Source organism: Acanthochromis polyacanthus, chromosome 16 (assembly GCF_021347895.1).
Source record: "Acanthochromis polyacanthus isolate Apoly-LR-REF ecotype Palm Island chromosome 16, KAUST_Apoly_ChrSc, whole genome shotgun sequence".
Classification (NCBI taxonomy): Eukaryota; Metazoa; Chordata; class Actinopteri; family Pomacentridae; genus Acanthochromis; species Acanthochromis polyacanthus.
The window spans coordinates 1,189,991-1,209,146 of record NC_067128.1 but is presented as its reverse complement, the minus strand read 5'-3'; the positions used below and the strand labels follow the sequence as shown (position 1 = coordinate 1,209,146).

The 19,156-nt window shown below is 42.5% G+C and overlaps 1 protein-coding gene across 1 annotated transcript in view; it reads right to left on the bottom strand.

The window, feature by feature from the left end:
- The window catches only part of cdc42bpab (CDC42 binding protein kinase alpha (DMPK-like) b), a 124,936-nt gene that overhangs the window by 32,529 nt on the left and 73,251 nt on the right, over nt 1–19,156 (bottom strand). Inside the window, 15 exon segments of the mRNA XM_051937024.1 lie at nt 2,903–3,019; nt 5,788–5,812; nt 5,815–5,920; nt 5,922–6,027; nt 6,932–7,050; nt 8,042–8,091; nt 8,094–8,161; nt 8,852–8,973; nt 9,573–9,706; nt 9,855–9,977; nt 10,530–10,708; nt 12,803–12,882; nt 12,971–13,080; nt 17,646–17,784; nt 17,868–18,068. Of these exon segments, the coding sequence (XP_051792984.1) occupies nt 2,903–3,019; nt 5,788–5,812; nt 5,815–5,920; nt 5,922–6,027; nt 6,932–7,050; nt 8,042–8,091; nt 8,094–8,161; nt 8,852–8,973; nt 9,573–9,706; nt 9,855–9,977; nt 10,530–10,708; nt 12,803–12,882; nt 12,971–13,080; nt 17,646–17,784; nt 17,868–18,068 (1,679 nt within the window).

Sequence of the window (19,156 nt, the reverse complement as noted above, 5' to 3'; positions counted from 1 at the left end):
TGCTCAGGCTCAAACATGATAACTGCCTCAATATACACACATGTAAAATGAATTTCTATACTGTTAGAGATTTTACGATTCAGTTTCCAGATGGTCGAATGAAATTGGACCACAGAGCTGCTAGAGGTGTAAGCATTCACACGAACCAACACAAAGACAAGCGAAAGCTCATTTAGAGACACAAAATGAGAAAACACAGATACAAAATGAGAAAAACGAGAACTAAAACGACAAAACAAGACAAAACGATAAACAGATGATGAGACACAAAACAATAAAAATCAGACACAAATGAAAATGAGACACAAAACAATAAAAATCTGACACAAAACAACAAAATTAGAGAAAGACAAGGAGCTCATTTAGCTGAAGTTTTCTTGCACATTTCCAAGTCTAAAATGTTATTTTTCAGTTCTGCTAGAACAGATTCACATGCTTTCATGCTTAAAACACATTATTTTTCTCATACACGTAAGTTCAAATATGTTTTTATCTTAAAAATCAAAACAAGCTATGTCCAGTCAACAGTTGTAACTCCATTTGAGAAACGATCTCTGACCGTTCATGTCTACCGGGCTGCACAGGAAGAACAGCAAAGGGAAAAACTAGAACCACAACAGCCACCAGCATCGACAACAAGGTCAACAGCGGCTTAAATTTGTTATGCATGTTGAATTATTCACTGTAATCAAAGCTGATGTCGTGTAATCAGAGCGTGATGAAGCAGAAAACAGCATTCACTAACAGTTCAGCTCCAATCAGAACATGAACATTAGTTCTGCCCACCTTTAGAGTTTAAACTAAGATCAGCAGAAGTCTCTGCAGTGGTGTGCAGACTAGGAGAAAAGCTATGCATTTTAAAATGAAAACAGTAGTTTATTCCGTCTAATTTCACTTCCATGGAGACGGCTTTCCTTTTCTTCCAGCATCAGAAGAGTCTGACTTACGCTGGGAGCCATAATGAAGATAAAAAGTTAGTGAATGCAGCACAATCCAAGGTGGAGTACAAGAGAATGGAAAGAAAGACGTCTGATAGCGCCGCGTGACGACATATTCATCCGCTCTGCTCATCAACTAGTTCCATGTAACCAGTTCTGACGTAACGATGAAACGCCGTAAGTCGAGGACGCCGTAAACTGAGGACCTGCTGTACAGAGATGTAGTACTGACAGTAATGTGACTCAGTGACGTTCCACCATCGCTGTGTTCTAGTTTTCAGTCCCTTTACTACAGGAAACCTCTGAGCAGCAACCTGAACACTAAAACTCTGAGTTTAGAAGAAGATCTGCACAATACAGCAGCTTGCATGGTTCTATTTCCCCCATTACCATTTCACAGCACTCAAGATCATTTTGATTGGTTTAATTGTGCCAGCATGTTTCCCTCTGCTGTGCTCTGATCATGAGGTGCAGTCAGACCGTTCTCCAGCAGAAACATGAAGCTGTGGAGATGAGGACATGATGGTGGACTGGAACTAAGCGGTTCATTCAGTAAACAGACGTATTCCTTGCTGATGTTGTTTCAGGCAGTTTACTGAGGGACAGAATAACTCCCTTTGCTGTTGACGTTGGGCTTTCTGAGTTTGCACATGAAGAGGCATCTATCCCACAGAATGATCTTCAATATGAGAAGTGTGAAGACGAACCGTGTCGACATCATTACAAGTCTGGAGCTGCCCTATTGTTTGCTTAAATACCTCACTTCATAGAAACATCTAGCGTCCTGTCAGGACTGTGATGTAAGGAGCAAGCCAAGACAGTCACTTTATACTGTTTTGAAGTTACTCTCCAACCCCTAAGCTGGTTTCTAGCAGGCGTTTGCAGCATCTGTGAGGACATTTAAGGACAGAAAACATCGTCAGTGTTGAGGAAAACACAGTGAAATTAGCATCTAGCTCCGTGTCACATCCTTTCCTCTCTGCGTATTTGATTACAAGGCTCTGCAGTGACAGCAGACAACCACAGAAATATATTTTTACGGGTCCTCTTTCAGCCTGACTGACAGGGCTGGGTAGGGTTTTATCTGCATATTTTAACCAGCAGTATGAAATACACACTAGTGGGACAGACGGTGCAACCTTTTATAGGAACATAGAGGCAGAAATAATCCTAAAAACGCATCTAATAAAGCCAGATTAGTCAATGTACACAAGGAGGCCTAAAAGAAAAACAGAGAATGCAAAAATATTCTTCGATGAGGTGCAATTTCCAAACCGTGGCCAACTTTCTGCACATTTATCAGCGATTTAATCCTGAAATTAAACTACAGAGGCTGCCCTATTCATTCCCTTTCAGTGAAAACAAACACTAAAGGCTGTTCGATGTGAAGATGGAGGATCTGATTTTGCTACTAAACAATCAGGAGCCTCCTTTGAAACAGAAGACTAGTCAAACAATAATATTTTCACTCACTCCAAAATGTATTGAACTGCTTTGTGCTAGCATAAGACAGCTTTTTAATAATATAAAAACAGAACAATACATTCAGAAACTGTAACTCCAGCAGCGTCCAGATTCTGTTTCATCGAGACTTTCTGCATTTTATCAGCTGCAGACTGTGAAAACAACACATTTTACTCCATATGTCAAAATGTCTCCAACTTGTTTAAATCGAGGCCTTTTTTGAACTTCCAAGACACATTTCCAAAGTCAACAGAGAGCGATCCAGGAGCGTCATTCCATCCGACTGCGTAGGAGGCTACGGGTGTTTTTATGGGGGTATTGAACAGTGATTTCTTTGGCGTTGCAGCGACCGAGGGGGCGGAGGAGGAATGTGATGAAAGAGCGTGAGCGGTCTTACAGGGTTACCTGGGGTTAAAGAACTGTGTTTTTCTGCATTGCTGCAAAGCTGAGAAAGCAGCGACAGAAAAACATGAAAACAAAGAGAGAGAGAGAAAGCTGACAGATATGGTACCTTATCTACTTCACTGGACAGCTTCTTGTTCTCCTCGGTGAGCAGGACTCTTTCCCTCTCGTACTTCTGCTTGTACTCCGTCTCAAACTCTTCCCGTTCGCTTTGGCTGGAAGAAAGAAACACAGACTGTTAAACCTGCATTAGTCCAGAGGTAACTCACTGCCACTGAGAATCAAACCTCGTCTTTTACTTTTGTCACGTCAACATACAGTAATGGAAAACACAACTAGACCACCTTTGTGATCTTCAGTTTCTTGTTTCATTTTAAGGCTTGGTACCACTAAAGGTACATTACCTGAAGAATACAATGAATGGCACAAAAAATGCAAAAAACCCTGACAAAAATGAGCCACAAAACAACAAAAATGAGCCACAAAACAACAAAAATGAGCCACAAAATGACAAAAATGAGACACAAAATGACAAAAATGAGACACAACATGAGAAAAATGAGACTCAAACAGACAAAAATTAGACAAAATGAGAAAAATGACAAAAACGAGAAACAAAATGAGAAAAATGAGACACAAAACGACAAAAATGAGACAAAAAATGACAAAAATGAGACACAAAATGACAAAAATGAGAAACAAAATGACAAAAATGAGACAAAATGAGAAAAATGAGAAAATGAGAAAAATGAGACTCAAAAAGACAAAAATGAGACAAAATGAGAAAAATGACAAAAACGAGAAACAAAATGACAAAAATGAGACAAAATGAGAAAAATGAGACACAAAACGACAAAAATGAGACAAAAAATGACAAAAACGAGATACAAAAAGAGAAAAATTAGACAAAATGACAAAAATGAGACAAAATGAGACAAAATCACAAAAGTGAGACACAAAAAGACAAAAATAAGACAAAATGACAAAAACGGGACAAAATGATAAAAATGAGACACAAAATGACAAAAATGAGAAAATGAGAAAAATGAGACAAAATGACAAAAATGAGACACAAAAAGACAAAAATGAGACAAAATGACAAAAACGAGACACAAAATGAGAAAAACGAGACACAAAATGCCAAAAACGAGACATAAAATGACAAAAATAAGACAAAACGACAAAAATGAGACACAAAGTGACAAAAACGAGACACAAAACGACAAAAATAAGACAAAATGACTTGATCAAAAACTGTCGTGTTCATTCTCTAGTCGTAGTTCATGACCAGGAATTTAACCTCACTTTTGTCATTTGGACATAATTTCCAACTCAATCTTTCAAAAACATAACTTACTACACACTGGTTTTAATACAAAATCTGAATGTTTTACCAGTCTTCCTTTCCAAACTCTTCTCAATCCTCCCACCTTCACACATTTCTGCTAACCCCTAAACCAAAGCCTGGGTGCTCAGACCCGGTGAGAAGGTTGGTATTATTCAGCCCAAACACATTAATGCGGTTAGAATCTGATACGGCGCTGTTTAAAAGTGAATTAGAAAGCAGTGAGGACATTATGCCGGTAACACCGGGCTGCAGGGCACAAAAACAAACCTCTAAAGCTTCCTCCACAAAAACAAGACTGCATTAAAATGTGATTAAACCACCGCTTCTCAAAGTGGGATCTGGTACCAGAGGGGCTGAAACAGGGAAATAAGTTGGGTTCTTCTGATTCCTTGGTAGATAATTCCCTGTTGGCACATTTTGACAGCATGAGATATTTTTTTTACTAATATAACCCCGTTTTTACTACTCAGAAATGCTTTATAGTGCACTAAAATGGAGTCTAAACACTCATTTCTACAACTTTTAATGGCTTTTTAAGTTTCAGTGATGTTCCAGATCAGAAAATTAGAAATAATAACTGCAAGAGCAGACTGGAATATGTACAACAGGGGGTGTCCAACATGAGGCCCGTGGGCCAAAAGTGGTCCTCCAGAGGTCCAATCCGGCCCTCAAAGTGTAAAAATTACAGAGAAGACATTAACTGCAGATTGTAAAATTAGTAAAATTATCAATTTAAAATCATTTCTAGATCATGACAAGTTGTTTGGTCATTAAGTACAATACTAGGATCTCAAAATCTCAGAGTATTCGTATCTCAAAATTAATATCCAGATACCACCTTCACGACCGAATATTCAGATATTCGGGTCCAGTTCTAGTAATTTCTTTGTCTCGTTTTGTGTTTGTTTTGTCATTAACTTTTTTTTAACTCCTTTTGTTTTGCTTCGTGTCATTTGTCTCATTTCTTGTAATATTTCGGTCTCGTTTGTTGTTTTTTGTCAGATTTTTGCCTGGCTCCCTTAACTTTCCAGCTGTATCATTAATTCAGTTCAGTTGTAATTCTCCATACCAGTCATCGCAACATTAAGGGCAAGACCTTACAATATTATATAAACAAAGAACCGCAATAAATCAGATATTCCCCTGCAGCTATCACAGAACAAAGTCCTGCTGTTTAAAAATGATCCTCTGAGCAACGCTGGCCAGAGAAAGACGTCTGTTGTGTGCTTTGAAATGTGATGTATAGGGTTTTATTTGAAAGCTACAGGCTGTTTATGAACTGCTTACTATCAGATAAAAAAGAACCAGCACTTATTATTTCTGACTGGTTAGGTTTTATCCAGCCAGCTAACACAGAGAAAGCCTGTTAGACTTGCTTGCCAGTAACCTTTCTCCATCACTAGTCAACTCCAGCTACAATGAGGGATAACACAGACATATAAACTAACAGGAGCTACACTACTACATTTTAGGGCATGAAGCTGTTGAAAGCAGCGTATTTACCTCATGATATCGTCACTGAAAAAGACAACGAAGAGAAATAGTTTGACAACCGTTCAGACAATCAGAACACAGAAGAGTGGCTCTAGACAGGAATAAAAACAGACTGACGGTCCGTAAAACATCATCCGGTACCTCTCCCGGCGAGTCTTGTCCAGCTGTCTTTGAGCATCAGGATCTCCTTTCTGCAGGGTGAGGTGTTGGCTCTCGGCGTCTCTAGCTCTTTACGCAGAGCCTTCAGCTCGGTGCAATGCTGGGCCTCCCTACGGACCCAACTCCTCCTCGTACAGCAGCGTCTTCTTCTCCATTTCCCCTCGTAAGCGAGCCACCTCCTGGCTCTGGTCTGCCGAGGCCGGAGCGGCAGAGGAGGCCGGCCTGCTTCACCTGGAGGTGGAGGAGATGGAGGAGGATGAAGAAAAGAAGGCAGAAGGTACAAGGTAGAGCATCAGCTGATAAGGCAGCATCAGCATCATTCAGTCGAGCTTCTAAACTGTGACTCTCTGAGGTGAAGGAAAGTCTGACTTCCTGTTAGATCCTGTCTCCACTTTGGAGATAATTTAGCATTTTATGTAATTAAAAGTTGCCTCAACTCTCTCGTTTTGGAAGCTCATGGGTCAATCCATAACTGAGGGACTTCTGAAGTCCATGGGATACATCTGGATACATTTTTATTAAAAGTTAAAAAAAAATGTCTTTAAGTTCATTATGATCATGTCTTCACAAATTCCATCATTATTTATTATGGAAACAATCACTTAATAAAAAAATGACTGGATTTCACTAAAATGTCAACTATGATTAAAAAAAGTCTCATAATTATACATTGACCCGTCCAGAATGATGCATAATTATGGAAAATTAGTCCAGAATGACATGGAATTTGTCCGAAATTACTGAAAAATTATCACAAAGGCTCAAAAATTATCCAAAATGACAAGAAATGATCCATCAAACTTGTTGAAGACGACAAGAAAATTGCCCAAAATTACCCAAGGCTTTCTGAGTCGTTAATATAAATTATAATTGTATATATAATGTCTAGAAGAATCTTTGGTGTTTGGTTATAGGCGGCCATGTTGGTTTTAGGCCTGAAAACAGCAAAAACGTCGACTCTGATACACAAAGTCCTGCAGCTACACACTGACCCAGGAGTGCAGGTCTGACAGGGGCTTCAGTATCTGCAGAGAATAGAACACCCAGCTGTCTAAACCCTCTTGTCTTGTGCTGTCAGCCGTCAAAGGAAGTGCAGGGACCTGTAGAAGGACAGGTGAGTGTTTGCTCTCTTACCTTCAGCCCTTCCAGCTCCTCCTCCAGCTGCCGGCTGTACTGCTCATTACGTTCCCTCAGCTTCTTCTCTTTCTGGGTCTCTGCTGCCTGCTCCTCTGCCTGGGCGTCCATCTGACAGCACACAAACTCCACTTAACTCCAGTTTTCCACCCGAAGCACAAATCAAACTGTTCTGTACGCATGCATTCAACAGACATGCTCAAAACTACGGTTACACATGAAACATAGGCACAAATTTACCATTCAAACAACGTTTCAGAGCAAATGAGATCCGTTTCATTTGATTCTGTGACTTTACTCCTCTTCATTTCTGTATATAAACGTGTATGACCACGAACATTCCACTTTAAATCAATTTCCTCTCATCTATCTCTAAATTGCCGTAATTATTTATGGCAAAAAATGTGGAACATTGTAAAAAAAAGTCAGATTTTTAAACACAAAGAACAAAAATAAAACCCATAATGTCGCTGGATGTCACGAAGTACACAAAAAAATATGTAGAATACGTCAAAAAGATGAAAAAAAAAATTCCTTATTGAAGCAAAGCAGAGTTCTGAAGTTTCAAAATGCTGCTTTAAATATATTTTTTAAAAACTGAAAAGTTCAGGCTTTTAATTTGAAGAGTTTATGAGACATCGTCATCTAAACAACCTGAAATTTCTTTTTTTCCTTTGTCTGCATTATTCTCATTGTTTAACTCCACAGAAGGGGTGTCAGCATTTTATGAGATTAATGCATATTTTAGTCTTGCAGCCAAATATTTTATTATTTAGTGCATGCCTCAAAGAGACAGCCTCAAATTTCAATGTGGGGGAAAAACGAGCTGAAGTGAGTCAACTGACAATTTGTTTTTTTAATTATCTCGGAAAGTACTTCATCTAAAATTTGCAAACTGGGTATGGTTGAGGAAAAAGACAATCTGAGAACAACCATCTTATAAAGCTCCTAATCTTCTTCAGAAAACAGAATAAAGTCACAGCACTAACTCTATGAATACTTCTAGAAGACACACAAACAGAGATATTGAGTTGAACTGTTCACCAACCAGTGACTGCAGACAGAACAGGGTGAGCTACCAACCACAGGGAGTCTACTCTACCTCCTTCTTGGCCCTCTCGGCCTTTCGCACCTCCAGGCGGAGAGCCTCCACCTCTGACTCTGGCTCTCCATCTCCTCCTCCTTGTCACGCAGCTGGCGAGTCAGACGCTGCTTTGCTGACCTGAGTAAAGAGTAAAGAGTAAAAATGAACTTTAGAGGAAAGAAAACAGGAGGTTGTGTAGAGAAACAACAGGATTGTATCTCACAATGATACAGAAATCTTTAACTAATCCGTGGATCCAGACTATAAGCTGCATCACTGCCAGAATCTGATCACAAAATAATGCAACACAACCAAAACGACACGTCAAATGAACCCACAAAGACATAAAATGACCAAAGTACGGCACAAAACAACCACAAAATGATGAAAAACGACCAAACTAGGACTGCAACTAACGACGCGTCGACTAGTCATCTGAGCACGATACGTCATCAAAAGTGGAAGTGAGCGCGCAATGCAACAGAAATCAGCATTCGACCGGAGCGCGGAACACAGACGGACATCAGCGCTGCATCGTACATATATTATGTATGCACGATGCAGCGCGGATGTCCGCGTTTGGATACAGCTGTATAGTAAACGCTGACATCCGCATTTACGATAGATCGCGGACGTCCGCGCTGCAGCGTGCATACATAATACATGCACGATGCAGCACGATGTCCGTCCGTGTTCCATGCTCCGGTCGAATGCTGATTTCTGTTGCATTGCGCGCTCACTTCCTCTTTTGATGACATATCGTGCTCAGACGATTCGTCGACGCCTCGTTAGTTGCAGCCCTAGACCAAACTGGGAACGGGGTTGTACCTGAGGTCTGTGAGTTTCTCGTTGAGCTCAGAAAACTCGTGCATGGCCAGTTTCCTCTGGCTGTGGGCTTCCTTCAGCTCCTTGGACTGAGACTTCAGCTTCTCGCTGGCTTCCATAAGGTCCTGATCAGAAGAAGAAGAGGGTAAGTAGATATTTCAGACCCCTTCTACACATGATTTAAGACAATAAAGACTCAGATATTCTTCAATCATTTAAAGTTTTAGAGCAGTTTTTGACCATTACTGGCTTCAAGACTGGTTTTAATGCTGCAGAATCAGCTTGTATGCACGTGTCAGATTGAATTTATTACCGCCTGGCAAAACTGTGTTTTCCGGAAGGTATTGTTTTCAGCTGCATGGTATTGCTTGCATGTTTGTCTGTAACAATTTGGTTTCTGCGCGATAACTCGATAAAATCTTGATGTAGCCTCACCATATTTGGTACACAGGTGTACCATAGTAAGACACAGGTCAAGTTCGCATTTGGTGACCGTGACCTCATTTTCAAGGTCACAGGGGTCATCTTTGTCCAAGTTTGGTAAAACTTCTTGTTTAAATTTAAATCATATTTTTGAAGATCCTCATGATGACGTTCAACATTTGTCTGAGGAGAGATGGCTTTGTTTTTCACTCCAGGTCATTTTTCCAGCACTAAATCAATAAATTGTGAAGTAAAAACCAGTCAGTACAGCTACAAACGCCTCATCAAAAAGCATTTCTACCTTCTGGAAGTCGTCCCTCTCCTGTGTGACGCTCTTGATCTGTTTCTCCAGAGTCTTGATGTGTTTAGACGAGTCCTCCAGGTCCCTGCGAGCCGACGTCACGTCCTCCAGCTGCTTCTCCAGTTGGCCCGAGTCTGAAACACACAACGAGTTTTACGTATAAAATGGAAATGTTTGTGAAATTTCACTGCAGGTGTTTATTCCCGCTGTTCACAGACAGTAAAATTCTGCTTAGTGCTTTCAGAAAATGTTAAGAGTATGTTCAAAAAGAAAAGTGCTGACCGGCAATCTGCTTCTTGAGAATGTCGATCTCGCTCTTCAGGCTCCGGATCTCCACCTCCTTGTTGGTGCTGACAATTCCTTCACCTGTCGGGTGCTGCAGCGCCTGAACCGTCTGAGTCGACTCTGAAACACAGAGACGTGAAGTTCATCTTAGTTCAGGATCCACATTCAGTCCAATATGACCTCCAGTGGGTCAGACCAGTAAAATCATAAATGTTGCGTCTCGTTTTTGTCGGTTTCTTTTATTTTGTGTCTTGTTTTTGTCATTTCATGTCTCGTATTTGTCATTTTGTGTCTCGTGTTTGTTTTTTGTTTTGCTTTTGTCATTTTGTGTATCGGTTTTGTTTAACTGGTAATGACATAACGAAGGAAATTTGCACACCTGCCCATGAAACGGCCTTTGAGTCAATTGTCCAGTTACTGTTGGTCCTTTTTAAAATAGCATGGCTCATGTTAAGAAGCTGAAACTCCTAAACCCTTCATCCAATCTGAATGTGGAAGCCCTCAAATGAAAGCTGAGAGTCTGAACTTCATGCCCATTATAAAACTATAACTGGAAAATGCTTCATTAAACAGGTAAAAAAACAAAACTTGAGTCCAAATACATATGGACCTAACTATGCAGTCTGTACTCCTGCGTATGCGTGAAACTTCTGACTATTTTTAGACATGTACCTTGCAGTTTGCGGCTCAGCTCTAGCTTCTCCTGCTCCAGGCGGCGAATCCTCCTCTCATAGGCCTCGGTGGCCAGGCTGTCCTCCAGACTGCGTTGGACTTCTACGTCCACCTGGTCCAGTCCCGCCTTCCCCGGCTCCCCCGCTAGCTGTCGCAGGCACCCCCGATCAGATATGGTGCTGCAGGAGAGGTGGATGGAGACAGAGTTAGACATGAAAACACATTTATACAGCACATTTAAAACAGCAGAGCCAAAGTGAGAAATAAGAGTCAGGAAAAAGGATAAAAATAACAAATATGTGTAAGGTGGATTAGGGAAGGGAAACACATTTATAGATGTGGAAAAAAAGAAAGAAGGGAGAGCTGGAGGCCTTTCTATCTCACAATGATACAGAAATCTTTAACTAATCCACTGATCCAGGCTATAAGCCGCATCACTGCCAGAATCTAATCACAAACTGATGTAAAACAACCAAAATGAGACGCCAAATTATCAGAAAAGGATATAAAACAGCCACATGTGACACCAAATGAACTCATAAAGACATAAAACTACCAAAGTATGGCACAAAACAACCACAAAATGAGAAAAAAAACGACCAAACTGGGACGTAAAAAGATGGAAAATGACCAAAATGTCAGACAAAGACCACTAAATGACATAAAACAACCAAAATGAGACGCCAAATGAACTCATAAAGACATAAAACTACCAAAGTATGGCACAAAACAACCACAAAATGAGAAAAAAAACGACCAAACTGGGACGTAAAAAGATGGAAAATGACCAAAATGTCAGACAAAGACCACTAAATGACATAAAACAACCAAAATGAGACGCCAAATGAACTCATAAAGACATAAAATGACCGAAGTATGGCACAAAACAACCACAAAATGAGAAAAAAACGACCAAACTGGGACATAAAAAGATGGAAAATGACCAAAATGTCAGACAAAGACCACTAAATGACATAAAACAACCAAAATGAGACACCAAATGAACTCATAAAGACATAAAACTACCAAAGTATGGCACAAAACAACCACAAAATGAGAAAAAAAACGACCAAACTGGGACGTAAAAAGATGGAAAATGACCAAAATGTCAGACAAAGACCACTAAATGACATAAAACAACCAAAATGAGACACCAAATGAACTCATAAAGACATAAAACTACCAAAGTATGGCACAAAACAACCACAAAATGAGAAAAAAAACGACCAAACTGGGACGTAAAAAGATGGAAAATGACCAAAATGTCAGACAAAGACCACTAAATGACATAAAACAACCAAAATGAGACGCCAAATGAACTCAAAGACATAAAACTACCGAAGTATGGCACAAAACAACCACAAAATGAGAAAAAAAACGACCAAACTGGGACGTAAAAAGATGGAAAATGACCAAAATGTCAGACAAAGACCACTAAATGACATAAAACAACCAAAATGAGACGCCAAATGAACTCATAAAGACATAAAATGACCGAAGTATGGCACAAAACAACCACAAAATGAGAAAAAAAACGACCAAACTGGGACATAAAAAGATGGAAAATGACCAAAATGTCAGACAAAGACCACTAAATGACATAAAACAACCAAAATGAGACACCAAATGAACTCATAAAGACATAAAACGACCAAAGTACGACACAAAACGACCACGAAATATAGAGGTGGAAAAAAAATAGGATGAAGGGAGAGATGGAGGCCAGAAGGAAATGAGAGGGGAGGGACAACAGGAAAGAGAAGTGGACGACTGAGACAGACATGAGCTGAAAGATGAGAAGATGTTGAGTCATGGAGGAAGAGAGGAGAGATGGAAGGAAAAGAGGAAGGCTGGGTGGGGAAAAGGGAGGAAAAGAAAGAAAGGAAAAGGCCATTATCACTGAGCCTTGACGAGATAAGGAAGTAAGCGGCGGGTTTGTTGCTTTCTCACGAGCAGCACTTCAGCGTGAGGATGTACAGCGAGTCCTGAACATCACCTTATTAGGGAGGGAAGCTCATTTAATACTCCTACGCCTCTCTAGATGGCATGATGAGAACGCTGTGCAAGAGAGACGGGCTGCATGGGAAGTCTGTCCATCTGAAATGACTAATTACAGAGCGTATGGAAGCCAGCTACTGACAACTACCATTATTCATTCCTATTTTAGTCCATTTTCACCTTTTAAATCATCTTATTTCTGCTAACTTGAACATGATGCCTCTACTTCATTACATCCACTTAGAATCACAGTCGTTTTCTTTGGTAGCACTCACCATTTACTTGTATAGGTGAAACCCACAAAGGGGAGGTGGTGGCCGGAGAAGGCAGTGTGAGAGGGAGGGGGCATCGTCTCCTGGAAATCATTTGAAAAAGATAGACACCGTTTTTAAAAAGATGAACACACATCTGGTCATTATTAGAGTATGATGCTAATCTTTTACCGAGTTCTTTAGACAGTCGTCGTCCACATCAAAGTTGGAGGTGTCTGTGGGACTGCTGACCTCTGGGATGTAGGGGGCTTCACATGTACGAATGTTGTCCCAATCAATGCCTAAACACAGGAGGGAACAGGTAAAACACACGTTAATCTATTCATTCATAAGCAAACAAACAGTCAAACACATTTATGAACTCCATCAGGCTGAAATGCAAAAAACGTAATGTATTATGAGAGTGAAAAGGAACCTGCAGATAAAGTTTAAAAAGAAACCATTAGAATAAATGAGACAAAAAAGGCCACAATTAATAATGAAAAATCTGTAACATGAGAAAAGTCTAAAGACCTCCAACTGGTAGTGGTCTGGTACTGGTACCTGTACCAGACCACTACCAGACCAGTACCAGACCTCTATCAGACCAGTACCAGACCAGTACCAGACCTCTATCAGACCAGTACCAGACCTCTATCAGACCAGTACCAGACCACTACCAGACCAGTACCAGACCTCTATCAGACCAGTACCAGACCACTACCAGACCTCTATCAGACCAGTACCAGACCTCTATCAGACCAGTACCAGACCTCTACCAGACCAGTATCAGACCAGTACCAGACCTCTATCAGACCAGTACCAGACCTCTATCAGACCAGTACCAGACCTCTACCAGACCAGTACCAGACCTCTATCAGACCTCTATCAGACCAGTACCAGACCTCTATCAGACCAGTACCAGACCTCTATCAGACCTCTATCAGACCAGTACCAGACCAGTATCAGACCACTACCAGACCAGTACCAGACCTCTATCAGACCAGTACCAGACCACTACCAGACCAGTACCAGACCACTACCAGACCTCTACCAGACCAGTACCAGACCACTACCAGACCAGTACCAGACCTCTACCAGACCAGTACCGGACCTCTATCAGACCAGTACCAGACCTCTATCAGACCAGTACCAGACCTCTATCAGACCAGTACCAGACCAGTACCAGACCTCTATCAGACCAGTACCAGACCTCTATCAGACCAGTACCAGACGTCTATCAGACCAGTACCAGACCACTACCAGACCTCTATCAGACCAGTACCAGACCTCTATCAGACCAGTACCAGACCTCTATCAGACCAGTACCAGACCTCTATCAGACCTCTATCAGACCAGTACCAGACCTCTATCAGACCTCTATCAGACCAGTACCAGACCTCTATCAGACCAGTACCAGACCTCTACCAGACCAGTACCAGACCTCTATCAGACCAGTACCAGACCTCTACCAGACCAGTATCAGACCACTACCAGACCACTACCAGACCTCTATCAGACCACTACCAGACCACTATCAGACCTCTATCAGACCAGTACCAGACCACTACCAGACCAGTACCAGACCTCTATCAGACCAGTACCAGACCAGTACCAGACCTCTATCAGACCAGTACCAGACCTCTACCAGACCAGTACCAGACCTCTACCAGACCAGTACCAGACCTCTACCAGACCTCTACCAGACCAGTACCAGACCTCTACCAGACCTCTACCAGACCAGTACCAGACCTCTATCAGACCAGTACCAGACCTCTACCAGACCTCTATCAGACCAGTACCAGACCTCTACCAGACCAGTACCAGACCTCTATCAGACCAGTACCAGACCAGTACCAGACCTCTATCAGACCAGTACCAGACCTCTACCAGACCAGTACCAGACCTCTACCAGACCAGTACCAGACCTCTATCAGACCAGTACCAGACCTCTATCAGACCACTACCAGACCTCTATCAGACCACTACCAGACCTCTATCAGACCAGTACCAGACCTCTATCAGACCAGTACCAGACCTCTACCAGACCTCTACCAGACCAGTACCAGACCTCTATCAGACCAGTACCAGACCTCTACCAGACCACTACCAGACCAGTACCAGACCTCTATCAGACCAGTACCAGACCTCTACCAGACCAGTACCAGACCTCTATCAGACCTCTACCAGACCAGTACCAGACCTCTACCAGACCAGTACCAGACCTCTACCAGACCAGTACCAGACCTCTACCAGACCTCTATCAGACCAGTACCAGACCTCTATCAGACCACTACCAGACCTCTATCAGACCAGTACCAGACCTCTATCAGACCAGTACCAGACCAGTACCAGACCTCTATCAGACCAGTACCAGACCTCTATCAGACCAGTACCAGACCTCTATCAGACCAGTATCAGACCAGTACCAGACCTCTATCAGACCTCGATCAGACCAGTACCAGACCTCTATCAGACCAGTACCAGACCTCTACCAGACCAGTATCAGACCACTACCAGACCAGTACCAGACCACTACCAGACCAGTACCAGACCTCTATCAGACCAGTACCAGACCTCTACCAGACCAGTACCAGACCTCTATCAGACCAGTACCAGACCTCTACCAGACCTCTATCAGACCAGTACCAGACCTCTATCAGACCACTACCAGACCTCTATCAGACCAGTACCAGACCTCTATCAGACCAGTACCAGACCTCTATCAGACCAGTATCAGACCAGTACCAGACCTCTATCAGACCTCTATCAGACCAGTACCAGACCTCTATCAGACCAGTACCAGACCTCTATCAGACCAGTATCAGACCAGTACCAGACCTCTATCAGACCAGTATCAGACCTCTACCAGACCAGTATCAGACCACTACCAGACCAGTACCAGACCACTACCAGACCAGTACCAGACCAGTACCAGACCTCTATCAGACCAGTACCAGACCTCTATCAGACCAGTACCAGACCTCTATCAGACCAGTATCAGACCAGTACCAGACCTCTATCAGACCTATATCAGGCCAGTACCAGACCTCTATCAGACCAGTACCAGACCTCTATCAGACCAGTACCAGACCTCTACCAGACCTCTATCAGACCAGTACCAGACCTCTACCAGACCAGTACCAGACCTCTATCAGACCAGTACCAGACCTCTATCAGACCAGCACCAGACCTCTATCAGACCAGTACCAGACCAGTACCAGACCTCTATCAGACCAGTACCAGACCTCTACCAGACCTCTATCAGACCAGTACCAGACCTCTATCAGACCAGTACCAGACCTCTGTCAGACCAGTACCAGACCTCTATCAGACCAGTACCAGACCTCTGTCAGACCAGTACCAGACCTCTATCAGACCAGTACCAGACCACTACCAGACCAGTACCAGACCTCTACCAGACCACTACCAGACCAGTACCAGACCACTACCAGACCTCTACCAGACCAGTATCAGACCACTACCAGACCAGTACCAGACCTCTATCAGACCAGTACCAGACCTCTACCAGACCTCTATCAGACCAGCACCAGACCTCTATCAGACCAGTACCAGACCTCTATCAGACCTCTATCAGACCAGTACCAGACCTCTATCAGACCAGTACCAGACCTCTACCAGACCAGTACCAGACCTCTATCAGACCTCTATCAGACCAGTACCAGACCTCTACCAGACCTCTATCAGACCAGTACCAGACCTCTATCAGACCAGTACCAGACCTCTATCAGACCAGTATCAGACCAGTACCAGACCTCTATCAGACCTCTATCAGACCAGTACCAGACCTCTATCAGACCAGTACCAGACCTCTATCAGACCAGTACCAGACCTCTATCAGACCAGTATCAGACCAGTACCAGACCTCTATCAGACCAGTATCAGACCACTACCAGACCTCTATCAGACCAGTACCAGACCTCTACCAGACCAGTATCAGACCAGTACCAGACCAGTACCAGACCTCTATCAGACCAGTACCAGACCAGTACCAGACCTCTACCAGACCAGTACCAGACCTCTATCAGACCAGTACCAGACCTCTACCAGACCTCTATCAGACCAGTACCAGACCTCTATCAGACCACTACCAGACCTCTATCAGACCAGTACCAGACCTCTATCAGACCAGTACCAGACCTCTATCAGACCAGTATCAGACCAGTACCAGACCTCTATCAGACCAGTACCAGACCTCTATCAGACCAGTACCAGACCTCTATCAGACCAGTATCAGACCAGTACCAGACCTCTATCAGACCAGTATCAGACCACTACCAGACCAGTACCAGACCACTACCAGACCAGTACCAGACCTCTATCAGACCAGTACCAGACCTCTATCAGACCAGTACCAGACCTCTATCAGACCAGTATCAGACCAGTACCAGACCTCTATCAGACCTCTATCAGGCCAGTACCAGACCTCTATCAGACCAGTACCAGACCTCTATCAGACCAGTACCAGACCTCTACCAGACCTCTATCAGACCAGTACCAGACCTCTACCAGACCAGTACCAGACCTCTACCAGACCTCTATCAGACCAGTACCAGACCTCTACCAGACCAGTACCAGACCTCTATCAGACCAGCACCAGACCTCTACCAGACCTCTAAAGAAACTTCGATGTAAGTCGAGGACCTCCTGTCATCAGTTATACGAGTTTGAAAAAGTCATAAAACATTCCCTGAAGTGGGGGTAAGTACCTTTTAGACACAATGGACAAGTTTTTAAAATGTTTTCCAGTTTCCATGAACTTTTATTTGCTTTTTTTAATGCAGTACTAAACTGGCTGCAGAAACACAGCTGTTGTTAAATCTGTAAAGATGTACGCCGCCTGTACCGGTGAAAAACGGGTGCTGCTTGAAGTCCTCGATGCCGTTCTGGCCCAATCGGTGCTCTCGACTGCAAATGAGCCGACGAATCAGATCCTTTGCATCCTCTGAAACGTCTGTTATCTGCTGGGGGAACTGGAATCGCTCCTGTAAAATATGACAGCGTTTGTTAGCATCTGCAGAGATTTCCGTTAAAATAAAATGTAATGATAGACACGGCATGAGCTCACCTTGTGGTTCATGATCTTCCCGTAGGTTTCCACCAGGGACTCTGCATAGAAAGGAGTCTCTCCATACAGCATCTCGTACATGCAGACGCCCAGGGACCACCAGTCACACTCAGGTCCATACTTCCCTTTCCCATCTTCCATAGCCTGGAGGATTTCTGGGGAGATGTAGTCTGGAGTTCCTACTGCCACAGAGGACTGGACCTAGCAGGGAAATAAAACAACAGTCGACAAATGATGCCAAAAATCCAAAAAATGTAACAAATGAGACAAAATCTGGCAAATTGGCCCAACAGTGTGCACGCTGCAGAAGTAAGAGTGATGATGATGAGTTACAGACTGAAGTCAAGATAAATAAAAGCAGTCCAGGAACAGCAAACAACCAAACAAAGAGCTATTGATCCTCCAGACCTCCACTACAGAATGAATTCCCTCTGCTGCTCTATTCTTCAGACCTCTGCTTCAATTTACTTCAAAGCACTTTTGAGAATCTTATTCTGAATCCTCAAATTACTGTTGACATTTTAAATCAGGAAGTTTGATTCTAGAAAAATAGTAGTGATGGATGGATGGATGGATGGATGGATGGCTAGATGGATAGATAGATAATGTTAACGTGTTCATGGATTAATCTTCATTGAACGTGTTAATTTTGACATCCCTAAAAAATATAAATTTTTAGTAGATGATATCGGCCCGATATTGGCATAAAATGTAATATCGGTCAATATCGTTATCGGTTTTTTTTTTGGCCAATCATGAAAACTGATAAAACAATGCCTGGATTTTGAACTCAGAGGGAGGGACAGTGTGAACTGCTGTTTGAGACAATTAAAAAATATAAATAAATACGGCATTTTTCCATAACTTCAGTTTAAGTAGTTTCTAATTTTACAGTCAACGTTTCCATCTGAAAGCCTTGTTTCATCTGAGAATGCATCAGAGCATCACAATAAAATGAGGCATGACGAGTTAATTCCACCACAGGAGTTCTGTGATGTTATTTAAAATCAGTTATTGGTATTGGTTCATATCAGAATCGGAAATTGAGAGTTGAACGATATTAGACATCACTAATTCTTAGACATTACTGTTCAGCTTAAGAGCCAAAAGTTCCCCAGTGGAGGAGCAGATGTTGGAATCTGCGTCCATCACATGTTGGCATCAGCAGTGAGTTTCTGTATTACAGATGAAACAGCAAAATAAACACACTCCTATCATGACCTCCAGCTTCAAACTACATTTATTTTTGTAAATGGTCACATAACCTCTCCTTTGATCATCCGTTTCAT